The 24,089-nt window shown below is 47.7% G+C and overlaps 1 protein-coding gene across 3 annotated transcripts in view; it reads left to right on the top strand.

Moving 5' to 3' along the window:
- The first annotated feature begins 1,701 nt into the window (after positions 1–1,701).
- Positions 1,702–24,089, top strand: part of SNAPC4 (small nuclear RNA activating complex polypeptide 4) — a 58,702-nt gene continuing 36,314 nt past the window's right edge. For 2 of the 3 annotated variants that reach the window (XM_040404847.1, XM_040404846.1), the window contains exons 1-8: positions 5,465–5,713; positions 7,653–7,696; positions 7,847–7,978; positions 8,063–8,188; positions 10,384–10,462; positions 19,360–19,441; positions 20,996–21,100; positions 21,946–22,018. In XM_040404847.1, coding sequence (XP_040260781.1) covers positions 5,581–5,713; positions 7,653–7,696; positions 7,847–7,978; positions 8,063–8,188; positions 10,384–10,462; positions 19,360–19,441; positions 20,996–21,100; positions 21,946–22,018 — 774 coding nt within the window. In that variant the 5' untranslated portion in view covers positions 5,465–5,580. Of the gene's footprint in view, positions 1,919–5,464; positions 5,714–7,652; positions 7,697–7,846; positions 7,979–8,062; positions 8,189–10,383; positions 10,463–19,359; positions 19,442–20,995; positions 21,101–21,945; positions 22,019–24,089 lie in introns of those variants that run through there. The other variant, XM_040404845.1, reaches the window with a different exon arrangement.

Raw genomic sequence — 24,089 nt, 5'->3', positions numbered from 1 at the left:
CTACACTTAGCGGCTTGGAGACGGGACGGATCTTGTTAAAAGAAAAGGGGTTTTCTGAGGCCGTCATATCGACCTTGCTACATAGTAGAAAGCAGATCACTTCCAAAATCTATCCGCAAACTTGTTAAGCCTTTTCTGTGATTTGCGGGTGACCGTTGGGATCCTCAGAGTAGTATGAACGTGAGCCTGATTGTAGAGTTCTTGCAAGTAGGATTTGATAAGGGTCTCAGAACCTGTACCCTAAAAGTTCAAGTGTCGGCCCTTAGTGCTTTGTTTGACATCAGGGTGGCAGAAATCCCCCTAGTGGGGAGATTCCTTAAAGGCGCAAGCAGGCTGCGTCCTTCCTTTTTTTTTTTTTGTTAAAGGGGTTGTCCGGGTTCAGAGCTGAACCCGGACATACCTCCATTTTCACCCAGGCAGCCTCCCTGACAGGAGCATCGGAGCAGTTCATGCTAAATCGCGCAGGGCAAAGGCATTTTCAGGAGTTCCGGTGACGTACCGGGGCTCTCCATGGGGCTGCCAGGAAGCCCGGTGACGTCACCGGCACTGATGGGCGGTCTTTAGCGCTGCCCTAGCCTGTAAAACTGCTAGGGCAGAGCTAAAGCACGCCCATCAGAGCCGGTGACGTCACCGAACACACTGCCGGGTGGAAGCCTCCGCTTGGCAGTGTGTTAATGTAAACAAAAGAGCCCTTGCTCTGCGCGATCTAGCACAGGGCAAGGGAGCGTGTCGGCGCATCAGATGCTCCGATGCCAACATCAGGGGGGCTGCCTGGGTGAAAATATGGGTATGTCCGGGTGCGGCTCTGAACCCGGACAACCCCTTTAGAGTTCCCCCCTGGGATCTAAACCCTGGTCCTCTCTGCTTTAATGGGATCCGTCCCATTTCCGTTATGCTGGGGAGCCCTCTCCTGCATAACGGAAACTGGACGCATCCGTTATGCAGCCCATAGACTTCTATTATGACGGAATGAATAACGGAATGCCGTCATAGAATTGCGTTATGGTCCGTGGTAACGGAATCCATAACAATTCCTCTTTTACCACCAAACGAATTTCAAAATATGAAATTCGCTCATCTCTACCACAGTGTGGAGGGGGCACAGACGAGGCAAAACCACCTCATGGAGTTAAAATACCTTGTAAGGGGATGTGTGAGCAATGTGACTGTGGGTGACTTTATAAAAGCTTTTAGAGCTCTCATGCCCCTCATATACTCCCCTACAAGCCCCCCCTGCACTCCCTGACCACAGCACGTGCTGCCCCTGCACTCCCTGACCACAGCACGTGCTGCCCCTGCACTCCCTGACCACAGCACGTGCTGCCCCTGCACTCCCCGACCACAGCACGTGCTGCCCCTGCACTCCCTGACCACAGCACGGGCTGCCCCTGCACTCCCTGACCACAGCACGGGCTGCCCCTGCACTCCCTGACCACAGCACGTGCTGCCCCTGCACTCCCCGACCACAGCACGTGCTGCCCCTGCACTCCCCGACCACAGCACGTGCTGCCCCTGCACTCCCCCTCCCCTGCATCTGGTACAGTCTGTGAGGGGCGGGAGGAAGCAGTCACATGATCTCATGCCCTCAAAGAAGCCAATAATACATTCTAGGCTTTACCTAGCGCTTCAGGCCTGGCCCGAAGCCTATGAGGCAGAATGGGCCATAGGGTCCCGTGGCCCTCCTATTGCCTGCTGCCTGGCGCCCCCTGCAATTTGGCGCCCGGGACAACGCTCCCCCGCGCCACTGTGTATTGGGATACAGTAATGTGACATTTGGTGCAGTAGTTATGACTTTGTAGTGTCAGTCACGGTGTAGTGCCCCCTGCAGGTGGAGGGGCTCTGCTGTACACAGGCCGGATGTCATATACAAGAGTCTCTTTATCGGGAGTCGGGAAATTTCAATACGGCGCCTAACCCGGTGAGCCCTACTGCGCATGCGCGGGAGAGTCCCGGCGGACTGGCGCCTGCGCACTGAAGCCACTCAGTGCACTGGGGGACAATGGTGGTGAGGGCTGTACGTGGTGGGCACTGGGCAGTGTGACGTGAGGGGCCCCAACAGTGCGGCAGAGCAACTTGTGGGGATGTGCGGGTCAGTACTAGGTGATGTCAGGGCTGGGGGCCCGTCTTTTCCTGACAGGGAAGGTGGGGTGCACTAGATATGGAACCCACTGGTACACGACAGGATTGGGGTACACATTCATAGGGTGGAATATGGCAGTATTGAGGTGCCCAGCTTATGCACTTTTTATATTTGGGTGCATTACTTATGGGGCAGAGGTTTACAGTGTCGGGGTACACCCTGTATATATATAGGACAGTACATTAGTGTCGGGGTACACCCTGTGTATATATAGGACAGTGCATTAGTGTCGGGGTACACCCTGTATATATATAGGACAGTACATTACAGTATTGGGGTACACCCTGTATATATAGGACAGTACATTACAGTGTCGGGGTACACCCTGTATATATATAGGACAGTACATTAGTGTCGGGGTACACCCTGTGTATATATAGGACAGTGCATTAGTGTCGGGGTACACCCTGTATATATATAGGACAGTACATTACAGTATTGGGGTACACCCTGTGTATATAGGACAGTACATTAGTGTCGGGGTGCACCCTGTATATATATAGGACAGTACATTACAGTGTCGGGGTACACCCTGTATATATAGGACAGTACATTACAGTGTCGGGGTACACCCTGTATATATAGGACAGTACATTACAGTGTCGGGGTACGCCCTGTATATATAGGACAGTACATTAGTGTCGGGGTACGCCCTGTATATATAGGACAGTACATTAGTGTCGGGGTGCACCCTGTATATATATAGGACAGTACATTACAGTGTCGGGGTACACCCTGTATATATAGGACAGTACATGACAGTGTCGGGGTACACCCTGTGTATATAGGACAGTACATTACAGTGTCGGGGTACACCCTGTATATATATATATAGGACAGTACATTACAGTGTCGGGGTACACCCTGTATATATATAGGACAGTACATTACAGTGTCGGGGTACACCCTGTATGTATAGGACAGTACATTACAGTGTCGGGGTACACCCTGTGTATATAGGACAGTACATTACAGTGTCGGGGTACACCCTGTATATATATAGGACAGTACATTAGTGTTGGGGTACACCCTGTGTATATATAGGACAGTGCATTAGTGTCGGGGTACACCCTGTATATATATAGGACAGTACATTACAGTATTGGGGTACACCCTGTGTATATAGGACAGTACATTAGTGTCGGGGTGCACCCTGTATATATATAGGACAGTACATTAGTGTCGGGGTACACCCTGTGTATATAGGACAGTACATTACAGTGTCGGGGTACACCCTGTATATATAGGACAGTACATTACAGTGTCGGGGTACACCCTGTATATATAGGACAGTACATTACAGTGTCGGGGTACACCCTGTATATATATAGGACAGTACATTACAGTGTCGGGGTACACCCTGTATATATAGGACAGTACATGACAGTGTCGGGGTACACCCTGTGTATATAGGACAGTACATTACAGTGTCGGGGTACACCCTGTATATATATATATAGGACAGTACATTACAGTGTCGGGGTACACCCTGTGTATATAGGACAGTACATTACAGTGTCGGGGTACACCCTGTATATATATAGGACAGTACATTACAGTGTCGGGGTACACCCTGTATATATAGGACAGTACATTACAGTGTCAGGGTACACCCTGTGTATATAGGACAGTACATTACAGTGTCGGGGTACACCCTGTATATATATAGGACAGTACATTACAGTGTCGGGGTACACCCTGTATATATAGGACAGTACATTACAGTGTCGGGGTACACCCTGTGTATATAGGACAGTACATTACAGTGTCGGGGTACACCCTGTATATATATAGGACAGTACATTACAGTGTCGGGGTACACCCTGTATATATAGGACAGTACATTACAGTGTCGGGGTACACCCTGTATATATAGGACAGTACATTACAGTATTGGGGTACACCCTGTGTATATAGGACAGTACATTAGTGTCGGGGTGCACCCTGTATATATATAGGACAGTACATTACAGTGTCGGGGTACACCCTGTATATATAGGACAGTACATTACAGTGTCGGGGTACACCCTGTATATATAGGACAGTACATTACAGTGTCGGGGTACACCCTGTATATATATATAGGACAGTACATTAGTGTCGGGGTACACCCTGTGTATATAGGACAGTACATTACAGTGTCGGGGTACACCCTGTATATATATATATATATATAGGACAGTACATTACAGTGTCGGGGTACACCCTGTATATATATAGGACAGTACATTAGTGTCGGGGTACACCCTGTATATATAGGACAGTACATTACAGTGTCGGGGTACACCCTGTATATATATATAGGACAGTACATTAGTGTCGGGGTACACCCTGTGTATATAGGACAGTACATTACAGTGTCGGGGTACACCCTGTATATATATATATATATATAGGACAGTACATTACAGTGTCGGGGTACACCCTGTATATATATAGGACAGTACATTAGTGTCGGGGTACACCCTGTATATATAGGACAGTACATTAGTGTCGGGGTACACCCTGTATATATAGGACAGTACATTACAGTGTCGGGGTACGCCCTGTATATATATAGGACAGTACATTAGTGTCGGGGTACGCCCTGTATGTATAGGACAGTACATTAGTGTCGGGGTACACCCTGTATATATATATAGGACAGTACATTAGTGTCGGGGTACGCCCTGTATATATAGGACAGTACATTAGTGTCGGGGTACGCCCTGTATATATAGGACAGTACATTAGTGTCGGAGTGCACCCTGTATATATATAGGACAGTACATTAGTGTCGGGGTACACCCTGAGAAGTTCTGCTGCTTTCTAGTACACGTCAAGATCTCTGCTTGCTGTCAGTGAAACCGACCCAGAGGCTAAAACCCTGTACAGATCTACCTCGCTGATCACCCTCCGCAGCCTGCAGCTGTTGTCAAACTACAACTCCCAGCATGGCTGCTCGCTCAGATCACCTGTAGAAATGAATAGATCACGCTGGGAGTTGTAGTTTCACACCAGCCCGGAGTGCCGCTGATTGCAGACCCTGCCCTAAAACGTGCACCCTTTTCAATATTTAGATCAGAACCCACTTTGCTGGGACCTGTAGTTCCCCGCGGGCAGCGAGCCCTAGTGTTGTAGCCACATTGATTGGTCTCATACGCAGCCTGTCTGGTGCAGACTCCTGGAGCTGCAGAGCGAGGCACAGGGGCAATGCATTGTGGGTAATCCATGCTAATAGATGCGGCTGGGAGGCCACGCCCCCTCTCCAGCCTGCTGCACAGCGCTCTCCTCTGCCTCACGTCCTGTGAATGCATTTGCATATGATTACCCAGAAGGCACCGCTGCTTCCCTCGCAGACAAGGCAGGGAAAAGCTCAGCGTCAGGAGACAACACAATCGTACAAGGAGCCTCCTGCCCTGGTGTGCCCTTAATGCTTGTGCCCTCTGCCCGCAGGCACCATGTCCATCAGGGACTTTGATGCAGCGAGGGACAAGATTCAGAGAGAAATCGAGGCGCTCGAGAGAAGTTTGGGTCCGGACTTCTCAACGATAGATGTGGTCCTGTCTGGCGGCAGTGACGAGTCCGATGACGGTAGGGGGGCGTCACATACTTTTTATTTTTCCGTATGATTTTTGGCTTTTATATATTATTCTTAAAGGGTTGTCCCATGCAGACACTTTATCCCCTATCCACAAGACTTTGATTGGCAGGGGCTCGACTGCCGATCCTGACAATCCTGACAATGGGACACTTATCTTCCGTCCTAAGTTGTCTTCATGGGGCAGCCCCTTTAAATTCTTAGGCTTTAAAGGGGTTGTCTCATCTGAGACATTGGCGGCATATGAAGCGGCAATGAGACGTGCAGCTATCTCTAGAACAAAAGCCCCTAAGTGAACGGAGAGCCGCAGCGTATGCGCGACGTGCTCTCCATTAATTTCTTTTGGGCCTCATGCACACGACCGTTGTTGTGGTCCGCATCCGAGCCGCAGTTTTTGCGGCTTGGGTGCGGACCCATTCACTTCAGTGGGGCCGCAAAAGATGCGGACAGCACTCCGTGCGCTGTCCACATCCGTTGTTCCGTTCCGTGGCCCCGCAAAAAAATTATAGCCTGTCCTATTCTTATGAGTGCAGGACAATAGTCCCGCAGGCGACATGACGTGCACAGCATCATAGTAACCTATGATGCTGTGCGCAACCGTGCGCACGATCAATGCCGCTCCGGGACATATTGCCCGCTCACAGACCGGAGGGCATACGGTCGTGTGCATGAGCCCTAAGGTGCACATACATAAGTAGGTTGGAAAATAGGCACAAAAGTTAGAAAACTTCAGAATTAGTATAAAAAGTCAAAATGTGGGCAAACGAGGTGCAAAACAGGCACATTTTAAGTAGTAAATGAGACAAAAAAAATAAGGCTGTCTAAGGCTACGTTCACACTTGCATCGTTGTTTTCCGGTATAGTGTTTCCGTTTAATCCTCATGCATTCCGAATGGAAAGCGATCCATTCAGGATGCATCAGGATGTCTTCTGTTCCGTCAGCATTCTGTTTTGTGTCCGGTCATAAAAAAGGACAAAAGCAGTCCTGTCACTGAAAACAATGTAAGTCAGTGGTGACAGATCTGTATTTAGTGACGAATCCGTTTTTTTCTGTTTTGATTTCACACAACTGCATCCTAACAGAACGGATGCATCCTGATGTGCAAAATCAAAACGGATCCATTTAATTAACAACGCAAGTGGGAAAGTAGCACAAAACAGCATTTTTATGCCTACAACCAGGAGCAGACTGTATAGTAAATGTGCCCCCTTAAGTATTGTAACTCGCTTCTATCCTCCGACAGATCCTGTCTGTTAGGGCTCATGCACACGAACGTATTTTCTTTCCATATCCGTTCCGTTTTTTTTTTGTTTTTTTTTGCGGACCGTATGCGGAACCATTCATTTTAACAGGTCCGCCAAAAAAACTGAAGTTACTCCATGTGCATTCCGTTTCCGCATGTCCTATTATTGTCTGCATTACGGACAAGGATAGTACTGTTCTATGAAGTGCCAGCTGTTCCGCAAAATACGGAATGCACACGGATGTCATCTGTATTTTTTGCGGATCCGTTTTTTGCGGACCTCAAAATACCTACGGTCGTGTGCATGAGCCCCTAGGGTGCTTCCTAATACTACACCTTTGCTGCAGCGGCCACGATCAAGTGATCAACCACAAGCAGATTGCTATACATATTTAGATGAATGTGTTCTGACTCTCTGGGGAAGATGAGGAATGACGCAGTTGGATTAAAACATGCCCGATCCTTTTGTTCTCAGGGGAGATAAGCCGCTGCCAGAGCTGTCCCCATTCAGAACACATGCGTGCTCAGTGAAGCCTAGGGTTCATGTGTACGGGGAGTCTTAGGGGTGTGATCATCCTTAGAGAAGCCGGCCTAAGGGCGATCAGGTTTTGCGGGTGTTTACCAGTGTCCCGCAGTGTTAGAAGTATAGTGTGCCTATTTAATGTATATATATTTTTTCTATTTCTAGATGATTCTGATAGCGGAGACACATTGGATGAAGACCTCGAAGCTGTAAGTATGGGGTTGGGACCCGACATCAGCCTGGTGTCTACTATATAAGAGATGAGCCCGTTAAACTGGACGTCCACGTTAGCATTTTTTGCTATGAAGTATCTAATAATGACAGCGTGTGTGTTTTTATTGTTTTGTCTCTAATTGCAGGATGAAATTAATCTGGAGGATGGAGGTCACAGAGCAGAGATGTGTTTGCAGATGAACCTGGTCTATCAGGCAGTGTTACAAGAGAAGCTTCAGGAATTGGAACTTCTTATCGCTCAGAATAAAGTGCAGCAGGTGCGGAGACAGAGTGGAGGGGAGGTAGTAAGGTCACCCATCTACAAAGCTATTGGTTAGAAATGGTGCATTTTGTGGTTTTAGGAAGAACTGCTCTGGGAGCTCGCTGGACGGAGAACACAACAGGTCGGGAGCGCAAAACCCTACCCGGCAAATCTGTCCATTGGCCATTTCTTTAAACCGTATTTTAAAGATAAATCCTCTGGAGTGGTAGGTGTTTTTGTTTCAGCATCTTTTCAGTTTTTAAAGATTCTCTGGTAAATTTCTCAGCACATGACCTCCACCGATCAACTGTTCGGAAAAGTCACTATAGCAGGTCAAAAGTTTTATAAATGTTTGGTGACTCATTAAAGAGTCACTTCTCCTGACGTGTCTGTTTTAGTGACTACTTGCATCCCCCATGCAATAACAATTTTGGAGCATCAACTGTGTTGTTCCTCTGTTATTCCTATTAGAGGATTATGAATGAATTGCTAGCACTCTGCAGTAAGGCCTCCTGCACACGACCGTATGTCTCTTTCAGTATTTTGTGGTCCGCAAAAAACAGATCCCAAAAAATACAGATGACGTCCGTGTGCATTCTGTTTTTTGCAGAAAGGAACATCTGGCCCCTAATAGAACAGTACTATCCTTGTCCGTTATACAAACAGAAATACGGAAACGGAAGTACCTTACTTTTTTTTTGCTGCTCCATTGAAATGAATGGTTCTGTATACGCAACGCAAAAGAAACGGAAAGTAAACGGAAAACAAAAATGTTCGTGTGCAAGAGGCCTAAAGGTCCAGGTGTGGGTGCTACCAGTTGATGGTGTGTCCCCGCACTGGCAGCACTGATTGGGTGGTGTCAAACTGTGCAGGGACACCCCGACTGGTAACATCCTCTCGACTGCTACCAATTTATTTGTAAACTTCTAATAGGCATAATAGAGGAATGGCACAAACTAGTCATGAGATTAGATTCCCCAGAATTATTGTTACATGGGGAATGTAAATAGTTATTAAACAGACATTTCAGGGAGGTGACAGCTGCTCATTAAAGGGACACAATGGGCAAAACTGATGCTTAGTGTATAGTGCATAGAACACAATGGCAGCTTTGGGCCCTGCGATAGGTATAACACAGCGGGTCAGATTTATTAATTCAATAGATCGCATAAGCTTGGACGGGCTGAGTCCCTGTGATAAATCTGGTGCAGGGACAGACACTTGTCTTCTCTATACAAACTATTGTTTGGCCTACTTTGCACCAGAATATTATGCCAGAATTGTGCTGCAAAATGTTGCATCGACACAGATATCCTCTACAGATAATTCTTCTAGATGTGCTACACTTTGGGGCAATTTGTAGCAGAATCTAGGTGCACTCAAATTAGTAAATGTGGACATTTGTATCAGTTTTTTTTTAAACCCCTTAATGAATAATCACGTACATGAACATCATTAGTGTTAAGAGGCTGTATGGACAGAACAGACATGCTGAGCGCACTCCCTACGTAGCAGGTTCCTGCTGTATGATACCATTGTCAATAGTGACCGCGGCATCTTTGGGGTTAGGCAGAGAGAGGGGGCTCCCTCTGCCTTCCAATTGGAGCTCCTGCGGCGAAATTGCCATGACAGCATGATGGTACCTTGTTAAAGTTTCCAGGCCTGTCATGGCTAACTGCCTGAAAAGCTGTGCCCAAGGCGTGGCTTCTCAGGCAGATTGTCAGAATCCTATAGACTGCAATAGTGTTCTGTTGCAGTCTTTAGGACAAGTGATCAGATAATTGCATGTTAAAGTCCCCTTATGGGACTAAAAGTTTCAGTGTAAAAAGAAAAAAAAAAGTGGTGAACGCCACAACCGAAAAATAAAAATCCACTATTCACCATTTTTGGTCACCTTGTCCCTCTTAAAAAATTAAATAAAAAGTGATCAAAAAGTCGTACGTACTCCAGATTTTTACCAATAAAAAAACAACATAAAGTTATATCTGTCAGAAAATGGCAATGCAGAGAAAATGTTTATTTTTTTCAAGGTTTTTATTTTCTTAAAAAAAAGATTTGGTAACGCTGTAATGGTACCGACCCACAGAATAAGGACGTTATGTCATCTATAGAACACAGTGAATCCTGTGATATCAAAACTCTCCCCCCAAAAAATTGACGTAATTGTGGGGTTTTTTTTTGTTATAATTTCACCCCACAACAAATTGTTTTCCAATACAAGTCATGGTGAATTAACGTGAACTGAGAATATTTTAAGAGTTACGAATCTTGGAATGTGGGGAAGAAAAAACAAAAAATTCAAAAACGAAAATTGGTCTGGTCCTTAAGGGGTTAAACAGAACTTTGCAAGCCTGTTTCTTTGGGCGTTATATTTGGAGAACGCATGGAAAATACTGATAATTTCTTGTGATTTCATTGCAGGGGCCTCCAGCCAATCCGGAGATGATAGAGCGATCTTCTCATACGCTGAAAAGCTTTAAAGAATTATCCAGTAGAAAATGTGAGTTGTTCCCTCGCGTCCACCCTACAGGACCTAGGAACCTGGACAATGTTGATTTTAGTCTGTGTTCACATTCATTAGTGGCCAGAGTCCAGTTAACCCGGCCATTTAAATGGCTGCCATGTAATGCTCAATACATGTCTCTGTAAAGGAAGCGCCTTTCCTTCCCTTGGCAATAAGAGCTGATCACCAGGGGATAGAGGGAACAGACGGGCAGCAGTTCATTGCTTGTGGTTTCAGCGATCGGCTTGATAGGGAACAGCTCAACTAAAATCTCTAGCCTGCATGTTTATTTCATTGACATTTGCCTATATTTATGGCTGCAGAAGAGTAGGCATGCTGAAATCCAACATGCATGAGACATCTGTCCCCTTTTGTATGGCCAGCTTAAAGGGGTTGTCTGAGATTTTTATATTGATGACCTGTCCTCTGGATAAGTCATCAGTATCTGATGGGTGGGAGTCTGACACCCGGGACCACCGCTCATCAGGTGTTTGAGAAGGCACCGGTGCTCCTGTGAGCTCTGATGCCTTCTCGCAGCCTACCAACCACAGCGCCATCCATTGTATAGTGGCTGTGCTTGGTATCGCAGCTCAGCCCTATTCACTTTTATGGGGCTGAGCTGCACCTAGGCCAAGTGACTGATGAAGGTGTCGTCCCTGGCCTAGGAAAGGCTGTGAGAAAGCCATTGAACCCCCACCGATCAGATACTGATGACCTATCCAGAGGACAGGTCATCAGTATAAAAATCTCAGACAACCCCCTTAGGGGGGGTTGTCATTGATTTGGACACAGATCTCCTATTCTGAGGGTAGACTATCAATATCTGATTGGGGATAGGGGCACCAAAATCTCGCATGCCCGATGATCAGCTGTTACCTTGTAGCCCCAGCCCTGGAAATCAGTGGTGGAACGACACAGCTCCGGCCACTGTATAGTAGATGTCGTTGGTAACTGCAGTGTTACTCCCATTCACTTCACTGCGAGCAGCGCTGCCATTACTAGCTCCATCCACTAGACAATGGATGGAACGGTGTAATGTCAGAGCTCCTACAAAATAGCTGATCGACGGAGATGCAGGGTGTCAGACCCCGCCAATCTGATATTGATGACCTATCCTCATGGTAGGCCATTGGTATCACAAATCCTGGACAACCACTTCAACATAAACATTAAAAATTAATATTACAGTCCTGGACATCCCCTTCAAGTGTTCTTAAGTTTGGCACCTCGTATCTAGAGCTGGGTCTACACGTTATACCAAGGTCAGCCAAATACACCAGTTTCTGCATCACCACCGACACCCTAATGTGTATAAGGCCTCATGCACAGGACTGTATTTTTGGACCCATTTGTTTTAACGGGGCCCTAAAAAATGCAGACAGCACACCGTGTGTTGTCTGCATCCGTATGTCCGTTCCACAAAAAAAATAGAGCATGTCCTATTCTTACCCGTTCTGCAGACCAGAATAGGTAGGCATTTTGTAACATAGGGTGGGATGTGTGGAATGGGAAAATGTGAAACTCTAATGGCCGGTATCCGTGTTTTGCAAATCCGTTATTTGCGGACAGCAAAATGTATAGTTTCTTATCCGTATCATTTGGAGACACAGGCTTGACCTTGGGTATAGCTGTTGCCACTAGGAGGCGACACTGAGCACAAAAGTGTGAGCTCTTCCCTCCAGCTATACCCTTCCTACAGGGACTAAGCTAAAACAGTTTTAGCTTAGTGTCTGTAGGAGGCAGACCTCCATGCCTTGCAGGTCTGCAGATTTTTTTGCCTTTTTCTTTTTTCTTTTTTTCTTTTCTTCTAGTGGGATTACAGGCAGTCCTAGCTGCCTGCACTCCCACCCAGGAGACGGGAGACCAGGGGGTCCCCAAGCCCGTTGCTCCTTCCCGGTCTCCAGAAGATGAGGAGGACCAGAGGTTCCTAAAGCCTCTGCATCCCGCCAGCCTTCGGGTCACCACAACCGCCCACGACAAGTCCCCTCTGTTTCCAGTGTAGCAGCCCTCCCCAAGGGGCCGCACACCGAAGGTGGTGACCCAGCTGGAACCAGGGGGGCAGAACACGCCAGGTGGGTAAGTATTCCTGGCTCCAACCCCCCTCTCCCCCTTCTCAGGTGAAGGGTAGCCCTCTGTGCTTGCCCAACTTCTTTCTGTTTCTCAGCCCATCTCCTGCTCGGGAGGACCTCTGCGGACTCTGACACCAGGTTATTTCCGGACCGGCTGCAGTAAGGGACACAGGCCGGGTAAACTCTTTCCCCCCTTCCTACAGGATTTAACTTTAGCCCTCCTACCTTTCACTGCATGTACTCACTATGTCCGAACCCAGATCCCAGGTCCTAAAGCCGGCGGCCACCTACGTGCAACATTTTGCTTCGTGTCGCTCAAAATTCCCATTCGGTCAGTTGGATCCCCTCTGCCCCACCGCCAAGTGGCTCTGACCCTGTTCCAGTCGTCCCCCCTGCTTAGCCCATGCTATAGCCGGAGTGGGTGCACTTTCTGTCTAAGATGGTGCAGGACGTTTTCCAGTCCAACAGGGCCATTGTGGAAATGCTGGGGCGTTTGGCTGCGCGGCCACCCTCTGACCAGTCAGAGTCTGGGGACCGCTCTGCTACTCCCCATTGCGGCAGTCCTGAAAAACGGGCCAGACCACCCTCTCCTCGAAGGGCGTCTGTGTCCCCCGTTTCCTCCATCTCCCCGCCACCTTCCAGGGAGTCTCACTCCGACGCGTCCTCATTAGAAGAGGCGTGTTCTGAGGATAAGTTGTCAGACGCTGACTTTGTCTCACCGGAGGGCCAGTCTTCCAAACTGAGTTTGATTCCTCCCTTTCCAAGGAATGGAACTTCCCTGACAAGCGTTTTGCTTTGCCGAAACGCTTAGACGTCTTAAATCCCTTTTCAGAGGATTTGACAAAGAATTGGTCGTCCTCTAAAAAAAACGATTTGATACTTATGAAAATTACCCTGAGATGAGTCCTCTCCCTGACTTATCTCACATACAGGACTCATCTCAGGTTACTGTGCATATGTATCAAATCGTTTTTTACACAATAAAAGCACACAGAGCTATGGGGACTGGATATTGCAGATGTGCTAGTGGCCATCTAGCAATTCATGTCCTCAGCTCTATACACTAAATCCCAGTGACAGGTTCCCTTTAACCCTCCGGTATCCCGCCTGGCTAAGAATACAACCTTGCCTATGTCTGAAGGGGCTTCCTTCTCGGACCCCAGGGATAAGAAATTAGAATCTTTTGCCAAATCTGCCTTTCAAGCAGCTGGCACTGCCCTGCGCCCGGTATTTGCCTCTACATGGGTCAGCAAGGCTATGGCTGAGTGGGCAAATAAGTGTCATGGTGGGGAGTGGGGGAAACCCACCCACCGTACAATGTAAAGGTAGCAACTAGGCCAGAAAGCAAGGAAAAGGGAAGCAGGTCACCTCTATTGCATCCCTAATCCTCTCCCTAACTCCTAACCGTATGAGCGGACCCTGATGGTGGGACGGCTCATACCCTGGAAACCTAATATCCTGAGTCACCCTGGAAATCCCTCACATAGGAGCTGGGGAGAGATGACCTGTTCATCCACAACACGGAGGAACAGGAGTCTCTAAAGGCCTAGAAGCAGGGAAAAGGAGAGACCATACGCAGCAAGAGGATCGGCAGGTAAGAACAACAAGACAACTCACCTGCCGAAGCCTCCACAACTGGAACCCGTGCATCAGTACAGGAGCCCGAACACACAGCAGGTCACAGTACAAACAACCCACACAGGAATCCAGCATACCAACTCTGCCAGAACCCCCCATGCTCACACAGTGCATGGCAGCCCCAAGCAGCGCTGCAAACAGGCTTCAACTTCAACATACAGGGCAAACGTCAAACATACATAGACAAACACCAACAACAGCCCAGACATGTAACAACCATTAAGACGTACAACACACCCTGAACATAAACCCACACCTAACGAATAACAAGTGAGGTAGGGAATCAGGAGCAAACATAAGGAAAGACAATTTATGTTCCAACAAGGTGGTCCTCAAGGACTGGGCAGAATCACCCAGGAAAGGAGCAGAGCTCAATCACCAAACAAGGCTGGAGTACCACTGCCCCCAGCCAGGAAGCCACAGATAAAGTCAAGCCAGTGGCCACACCCAGGACACACCTAAATCCCCACTAGCTAGATGATAAACCCCTCGCTCACCAAACCGCAGGTAGACGCACCTTAAAGGGGAAATGCACGTGCAAACAGACAACAACACGTTGCCACCGGCAACCAGTCTGCACGGCCACCGCATCACGGTCAAACAACAATATGACCGTGACAATAAGCTACGTCAGGGCCTCGCCTCTGGGGACTCCCCGGAGGAACTTTCGGATATTGCAATGCAATTTTCCCACGCCAGCTCTTACATCTGTGAGGCCTCTCTGTACGTGGCCAGGCTTTTGGCCCGCTCTTCAGCCCTTTTGGTGGCTATTTTCCTCGTACCCTGTGGCTATCTTGCTGGGCGGCGGATAATGTTTCTAAACGGGCCTTCACGTCCCTCCCCTTTGCAGGTAACAGGCTTTTCAGCAAGCGTCTGGATGAGATCATCTCCGATGCTAAAGGGGGTAAAAGCACCCATTTGCCGCAGAGTAGGACACGCTACAGGTCTAAAAAGCGCAGACCTCTTTTTCGGCCCTTTCGGAGTTCCTACAGCCCAAAGCGACCAGCCAACAAATCTGCCCAAGAGCAGAAGCGCAAGCCATCTTTCAAGCCTTGCCCTCCCTGGCGTCCTCGCCAGCAGGGCTCCAAGCCCTATACCTCCAAGTCCTCGTCTGCATGACGGGTGGCCTCTTTTCCAAGTCGAGTGAGAGGTCGTCTTCATCTGTTCCATCATGTTTGGCTAGCTCAGATGCCTGGGTACGAGTGGTCACTCGGAGGGTTACAAACTGGAGTTCCGGTCCCTACCTCCGCCCCATTTTTTCTTCGTCCCCCTCGACCTCTCCCTCCGCCGCCCACTCCTTTGTTCAGGCTATTCTCACCCTTCTGCGGCAAGGAAGTGATTGTTTCGGTTCCAGCTTCAAAACCGTTTTTGCGGATTCTACTTCAATCTCTTTGTGGTCCCCAAAAAGGAGGGTACGGGTACGGTCCCATCCTAGACCTCAAAGCCCTCAACAGCTTCCTTCGGCTCCGCCGTTTCCGGATGGACTCCCTGCGATCGGTCATTGCATCCATGGACCCGGGGGAGTACCCTCAATAGATATTAAGGACGCTTATCTCCATGTTCCCATCTGCGTCAGTCACCAGAAATATCTTCGGTTCGCAGTGGGACCTTTTCATTACCAGTTTGTGGCCCTCCCGTTCGGTCTTGCCACAGCTCCCAGGGTCTTTACCAAGCTTCTGGCCTCAGTTATGGCTTTGCTTCATGCGATTCTGTACTTAGACGATATCCTGATCAAGGGTCCGTCATTCCAGACAACGGCGGACATCCTACGCATCGTCCGGGACACCCTGGAACACTTTGGGTGGGTTCTGAACCTGTCAAAGTGGTGTCTTCACCCATCTCGACAGCTGACGTTTCTGGGCATGCTGTTCGACACCGATCAGGCCAAGATATTTTTGCCCCGGACAAACTGTCCACTCTCTCCGTCGTCAGATCCTCTCCTTGTTGCGGCCTCAGCCTCTTCCCATTCTCCAGTGCATGAGTGCTCTGAGCTTCCTTCAAAGCAGTGCCCTACGCACAGTTCCATACCAGGGCTCTTCAGCGTGCATTCTGACCATTTGGGATCGTTCCCCAGCCTCCCTGGATCGACTCATCCATCTTCCTGCCCCGACGCGCTGAGACCTTCGGTGGTGGTTGATGTCTCTGATGCTGACATCGGGCTGCTCCTTCCTTCCGCTCCACTGGATAGTGTTGACGACGGGCGACAGTCTCTGGGGCTGGGGGGGAGTTCTGGAAAATCTCTCGGTCCAGGGCACCTGGTCCCGCGAGGAACACTCCCTTCCGATCAATATTCTAGAATTGCTGGCGATTCGCCTCTCTGGTTCATTGGACGGACTGTCTCCAGGGGTGTACAGTTCAGTTCAGTCTGACAACTCTAAATCACCAGGGCAGCACCCGGAGCCCCGCAACCATGTTGGAAGCAGCGCTCATCCTCTCCTGGGCGGAGAGCCATGTTCCAGCTCTGTCGGCGGTTCATTTCCCCAACGTTGACAACTGGATCGCCGACTTTCTCAGCCGAGAGAGACTCAATCCCGGCGAATGGGCTCTGCATCCACAGGTTTTTCTCGCGATCTGTGAGCGATGGGGTTGGCCGGATGTGGATCTCATGGCCCCCCGCTTCAACCAGTACGGTGGCTCAGTGGTCAGCACTGGTGCCTTGCATCGCTGGGTCTCTAGGTTCGATTCCGACCAAGGACAACATCTGCATGGAGTTTGTATGTTCTCCCCGTGTTTGCGTGGGTTTCCTCCGGGTTCTCCGGTTTTCTCCCACACTCCAAAGACATACTGATAGTGACCTTAGATTGTGAGCCCCATTGGGGACAGTTGGTTGCTAATGTCTGTAAAGCACTGCGGAATATAGTAGCGCTATATAAGTGCATTAAATAAATAAGGTAGAGAACTTGGTTGCGAGGTCCAAGGATCCTCGGGCGTCAGATGCCCTTGTGATCCCGTGGACATAGTTTACGTTCCCTCCTCTTCCGCTCATTCTGCGTCTTCTCTACGGAAAATCAGGCCCGAAGGTCTGCCCGTCATTCTCGTGGCCCCGGACTGGCCACGCAGAGTATGGCACGCATCCCTGTCTCAGGGACCAATCTTCCACCCGAATTTAGGGTCGCTACATTTAACGGCATGGCTGTTGAAGCCGCCGTACTAAGGGCTCGGGGTTTCTCGGATGCGGTTGTCCAGACCATTATTCGGGCTAGGAAGCCATCGTCCTCCCGGATCTATCACCGGACCTGGAAGTCCTACTTTAGTTGGTGCGAACACCGCCAGTTGTCTTCCATTCGGTTCGCGTTGCAGCAACTCTTGTTTTTCCTGCAGTCGGGCATGGACTTAGGGCTGGCTCTCAGTTCCCTCAAACGTCCTTTTCAATTATTTTTCAGTGGAATATGGCTTCAATTTCTGCGGTTCGGACCTTCCTGCAGGGGGTGGCGCATGCTGCGCCCCCTTACCGGCCTCGGTTGAATCCTCAGGGTCTTAATCTGGTGCTCAGCGCTCTCCAGTCCTCTCCTTTAGCTTTTGCAGCAGGTGTCCTTTTGCTTACTGTCCTACAAGGTGGCCTTTTTGTTGGCAGCCACTTCCATCTGTAGGTTGTCGGAACTAACGGCTCTTTTTTGTCGGTCGCCCTTCCTTATCCTCCATCATGACAAGGTAGTCCTTCATCCAGTCCTTCCTTCCGAAGGTCGTGTCGGCATTCTATCTCAATGAAAAGATCATTCTCCCTTCCTTTTGTCCTGTCCCGTCTCATCCTCGGGAGCAGTCGCTCCACACTCTGGATTTGGTTCGGGCCATTCGCATCTATCTGTCTCAGACGTCCTCTTTCCAACAGACGGATTCATTATTAGTCATTCCAGAGGGACCGAGACTAGGGCTGGCTGCGTCCAAAGTTTCCATTTCCCGATGGATTCGTTTGGCCATTGTGGAAGCGTACCGCATCAGTGACCGGGCTCTGCTCTTCCGGGTGACTGCTCATTCTGCTCGGGCAGTGGGGGCCTCTTGGGCGGTACATCATGGGGCTTCGGCCCTTCAGGTGTGCAGGGCGGCTACCTGGTCGTCTGTACACAACTTTTCCTAATTTTGAGTGAACACCTTTGCATCTTCTGACGCTTCTCTGGGGCGTAGAGTTTTGCAGACGGCGGTTCTCTGATTGGCCGTATGGCGTTCTTCATTTATGACCCACCCCTGGTACTGCTCTCTAACGTCCCATGGTCAAGCCTGTGTCCCCCAGTGATGTGGATGAGAAAACTAGATTTTTGTACTCACCGTAAAATCTGTTTCTCTTCCGTTCATTGGGGGACACAGCTCCCACCCGTTCTCTCTGGTTACGGGCCTCGTTGTGGCCTGCATGATTCTGGGTTTGTACATAGTGTGGTTTTTTTTGTCTTGCTTCTCCTACTGCTTTTGCACTAACTGTTTTAGCTTAGTCCCTGCAGGAAGGGTATAGCTGGAGGGAGAAGCTCACACTTTTTGTGCTTAGTGTCGCCTCGTAGTGGCAACAACTATACCCATGGTCAAGCCTGTGTCTCCCAATGATACGCATGAGAAACTATACATTTTGCTGTCCGCAAATAACGGATTTGCAAAATACGGATACCTGCCATTAGAGTTCCAGATTTTCCCATTCCACACATCCAGCCCTATGTTACAAAATGCCTATTCTGGTCTGCAGAATGGGTAAGAATAGGACATGCTCTATCTTTTTTGCGGAACGGACATACGGATGCAGACAACACTCGGTGTCCCCCAATGAACGGAAGAGAAACAGATTTTACAGTAAGTACAAAAGTCTAGTTGTTGTGTCCATGCGGCCTAAGATTTTCAGCTGACGTTCCTTCTGCAAATGCCTGGGAGGATTGGACATGTTGAATTTCAACAAGACCCATTCTTTGTTCCCAAGGAAGATAGTCCGCAGGGAATGTTTAGTCCCTCTCTCCATTGAGCGCACATAGACACTTAGATGAGCTGAGTCTGTGTCTGTGGAGGGCCATGTTTAGAGAAACACTAGTCGGTTATTGAAGGTGTATGGCGTTTTATTCTTTTTTTTTTTTTGGAAGTTGAGTGAGGACCTGGTTGATTAGGTACCGCACCAATGTTGCACCTTCCAGAATAAAGTAAAATGCTGTTAAAAGTTTTCTCTGTTTAGCGCAGAAAACGCATTTATTTTTTGGCTATCTTTCCGGTGTGCAGGGAGGACTGTAGACAATGAAGAGTTAAGTAAGGCAATTGTGAGTGACGGCTTACAAAGAATGCTTCAACCCAAATTACTCAAGTAAGTGTGCAAAATTCACAACAATAAAGGTTTTTCCATGAATTGTATGTATGGTATGGAAAAGCTTAAAGGGGTTTTCTGGGGTTTAAATATTAACGTGGTTGGCTCATCTCAAACATTGGTGGCATATCGCTTGGATATGCCATCAGTGTCGGGTAACTGCAGATCCCGCCTTTGGGGCCCGCTCCTGTATCCACAATGAGTCGCCCAGAGTGAAGGAGAGCACACTGCAAAAGCGCAGCATGCTCTCCATTCATCGCTATTGGAGCTTCGAAGCCTGTTCTCAGGCATTCTATAGCGGTGAATGGAGAGCGCACTGTGCAGGCACGGCCGCTCCATTCACTGCTATGGGACTACTGGAAATAACTGATGATATTTTTTTGGTACTCCCAAAGTGGTGAACGTATGCATGGCTGCTCTCCGTTCTGGAGATAGGTGCAATATGCCAACAATGTCTGAGATGAGCCAACCCCTTAAATGAAATGAATAAAAAAAACTATGCTCAGGATAGATCATCAGTATCAGATCATTGGCGTCTGACACTTGGCGACTTGCCGGTCAGCTGGTCAAAGGCTTGTCTTCCTTTGTCTTTGTCTTCCCAGGGTTCGGCCACACGTGCTGGTAACGGCACATGCATGTAGCTAGTAAAAAGCATTATTAAACTATTTGCACTGATGTCCAATAGTGTTGCCAGCACATGTCAAGCTAGTGATGTAAACTGGCCAATCCTTTTAATGTCAAAGGCCTAGGAAGACAAGCCTTCAACCAGCCGATCGGTTACTTGGGCCACTCAGTCCCGTTCAAGTGAATGGGATTGAGCTGCGCTGTGCTCGGTATACTATGAAGCGGCCACACTATTCACCTGAGCATCACATCCTCCTAAAACAGCTGATCGGTGGGAGTGCCACCCGTTGGACCTCCACTGATCCATTATCTGAGGATAGGTCACTAATAATTAAATTCTAGAAAAAGTCTTTTAAAGAGGTTGTCCCAGAACGGCAGCTATTCCCAGCCATAGGATAGGTGGTAAGTGTCTGAGAGCTAGTCCTGTATCCCCTGACGTGGAGCGGCGGTCGAACATGCGCTCTGCTGCTTCAATCAAAGCGTATGTGACTACTGAAGATGGCAAACAGTTCTCGGCTATCTCTGACAGCCCCGTAGAGTTTGAATGGGGCAGCAGTGTACATTCTCGGCTGCCGCTCCATTTAAGGGGGGCCGGGGGGGGGGGGGCACAAGATATTTTTATTATTATTATTATTATTATTATTATTATTATTATTATTATTATAATAAATAAAAAAATAAAAAATAAAAAATATATATATATATATATATATATATATATATATTATTTATTTTATTTATTTTTTTGTTTGCAGCCTAATCAGTACTGATGCATGTCATCTCCAAACCCAAACATACATGGCTGTCATGATTTTACTTTTATCTAGTACTTTGTTTTGATGCAGATTAGCTGAAATATTCTGACGTTTGGGATTTGGATTCATTGAGTTATATGTATAATACTTTTCTATGTCTGTGACTTCTTTCCAGGTTGGAATATCTGCAGCAGAAGTGGGATAATGCCAGAAATGATGTTGACAAAAGCATTATTGCGAAGCAGATCCAAGAGGTAGAGCGGGACATAGATGATATCAAGTAAGTTACTATTTCATATTTTGTTCAGTAAAATATTTATTTCACATGAACTCTGTCCTATCGTCCCTTTTAATCAGATTGCCTAAAAAAACAAGGTTTCAATTAGCAACATAGGTGTAAAAATATAAAAGTGATGGCTGTCAGAATTCAGATTGGTTCGCCATAATGCATTTTCGTATAAAGGCCTTGCCAAGGAAAGTACATGTCCAACATAGGCCATTGGTATCTGGTCGGAGGGGCTCTGACACCCGGTACCTACGCCGATCAGCTGTTCTGTAGTAGCTCTAGCGGTGGAACTCCACAGCTCCATCCATTGTGTAGTGGACGGAGCTGGTTACTGCAGCGCTGCTCCCATTGAAGTGAATGGACGATGCTATGTAGTTTTTGCACCAGAGCTATTCCAAAACAGTTTATAGTTCAGTCCCGTTTACTGAGCTGCAGAAAGGCCACGGCTGATCGAAGGGGTTGCTGGGTGTCAGACCCCCGCCAATCAGATATTGATTGCTTATCCTGAGGATAGACCATCAATAATAAAATCCTGGACAGCCCCTTCGAAAATGCGTCACCTAGGGCAATGAGCTGATTGTCTCAGATCCTTCTCCTGTCAAACAGATCATTTTGCATGGGAAATGTAGTATGGCCTACAGAGCATCTCTCCTTTCTGGCTGATGGGGGAGGCTCTATAGTAAGGGGAGCCCCTTTATCTTGTCCATATTCCCTAATATGGATGAACAGGGGTTGACTCTTTTTCTTTTGCAGACTTCTTACGTGGTGCTGTCTTGGTGAGATTCATAGGCTTTCTTTCAAGTTGTATTTTTGTTTTTCCATTTTTTTTTTCCATTCAGCCAACTTCCAGAGGAAGCTCTTTTGGGGCAAAGAACCGACGATCATGACTGGGAGAAGATTTCTAATGTCTATGTAAGTGAGACTCGGGCTCTGTTTTTGGATGTCTGGCTTGGTAATTGACAAACTTTACACAATTGGATATGTTGGAGGAAAGTTGTTCTATATGATGGAGTTGCCTACCTATAGGAACATGTAATGTTACTCTCTTTGCACAGAAAATAGAAGGAGCCAACCAAGTGTACAGGAGGCTGGACGGTAGTTGTATGATGCTTTGTCGGGTGCCATAAGGCCTATGGCTTCTTTAAAGGTCTACTCCTCATTACTAAGGCTACTTCCACATTAGCGTTTTCAATTCCGCTATTGAGATCCGTCATAGGATCTCAATAGCGGAAGAAAATGCTTCAGTTTTGTCCCCATTCATTGTCAACGGGGACAAAACTGAACTGAACAAAACGGAATGCACCAAAATGCTTTCCGTTCCGTTTGGACAGAATAATGCTGCAAGCAGCGTTTTTCTGTCCGCTATGTGGTGCGGAGCAAAACGGATCCGTCCTGACACGCAATGTAAGTCAATGGGACGGATCAATGTAAGTCAATGGGACACAATAGAAAACAGATCCGTCCCCCATTGACTTTCAGTGGTGTTCATGAAAGATCCGTCATTACTATAGAAGACATAATACAACCGGATCCGTTCATGACGGATGCAGGCGGTTGTATTATGGTAACTGAAGCGTTTTTGAAGATCCATGATGGATCTGCAAAAAAACGCTAATGTGAAAGTAGCCTAACTTGAAGCTCCTGTAAAGAATACTGGCGATAGGAAGGAAGTTATCCATGCTTTAGATAAAAAAAACTCTTTCAAGATATTAAAGGGGTTTTCCAGTTAGACTGCTAGGACCCCCATCGATCATGAATGTCTGCATACGAATGGAACCATGTCTGCATATCAATGGAAAGGCAGGTTGATAATGCACCATTCTGCAAGATTCAAACACTTGTGGGATTGATGGACATAGCTGAGCGCTGTACTGGGCTGTCTCTGGCAGTCCCAAAGAGATGAATGGAGGGGCAGGAGCACAGGGCCTCTTTATCTGTGGGGGTCCTAGCATCAGATCCCTACCAATCTAACAGTTATCTTCTATCCATGGATAGGGGATAAGTTGTTCTAACAGGAATACCCCTTTAATTAACTCCATGGTCTTTCATAAGATGAATGTGTGAATTCTTCTTTTAAAATGTTATTTTTTTTTTTATCAGATGTATTTCTTTCCGCTTTTTTTCCCAAGTTTTGCATAATCCAACATACACATACAATATGTGAATCAGACAAATTAAGGAATGCCATATACAGAGACGATTCTGACAAACATTGCAAAAAGCAACATATATAAGTACTATGCAAAAGTAGATCGTATATATCCCCTATAATAAGAACCCACCACCACCCCCCCACCCCAACATAACCAGAGCAGGTAATAATAATGATAAAGTCCATATATGGTCTCCTCCTAGAAAATAAAATAGACATACAGAGCAGTAAGCGTAATAATACCCATTATCAGTAGTATGACCCATTCAGTCACCTCCGGGGTGTCGACACCACAAATCCCAATTTGGAGACAGCAAGGGGCACCAACATCATGGAAAGGTGCATGCATTATTGTACGTATCGCACCCACCAGACACCCAGGCCCATTATATTGTTAGAGCGCCAAGTACCATACTAATCCGTAATCCCCGTACCCTACTCCATCCAACAGCTGTACAGGCATCAACACTTTCTCCACATTCCAAAGCCACATCCACCAAACACCGGGGTTAAATGGATCGTAAGATCCCCCTGGTAAGTGCCAGCCACGGGCTACAGCACCCTGAGTTGTCAATCCATGCTCCCCAAATAGCTTCAAACTTAGACAAACTGATCCTTTTTAGATAGACCCCTCTCTCCAAACGAACAATCGCATTCAGTCTATTCACATACTCGGATACCACGGGAGGCGTTGGTTGCATCCATTTTGCCGCTAACATTCTGTTAATACCAATGGTGATGACCACTTGTAGATCCTCCACCGGCAGAATTCCCAACAGGCACATCCTGGGATCGGGAACAAAATGTGTACTATATACTTTATTAATTAGT

The sequence above is a fragment of the Bufo bufo genome, chromosome 8, assembly GCF_905171765.1.
Source record: "Bufo bufo chromosome 8, aBufBuf1.1, whole genome shotgun sequence".
Lineage (NCBI taxonomy): Eukaryota > Metazoa > Chordata > Amphibia > Anura > Bufonidae > Bufo > Bufo bufo.
This window is presented reverse-complemented; position numbering and strand designations above follow the sequence as displayed.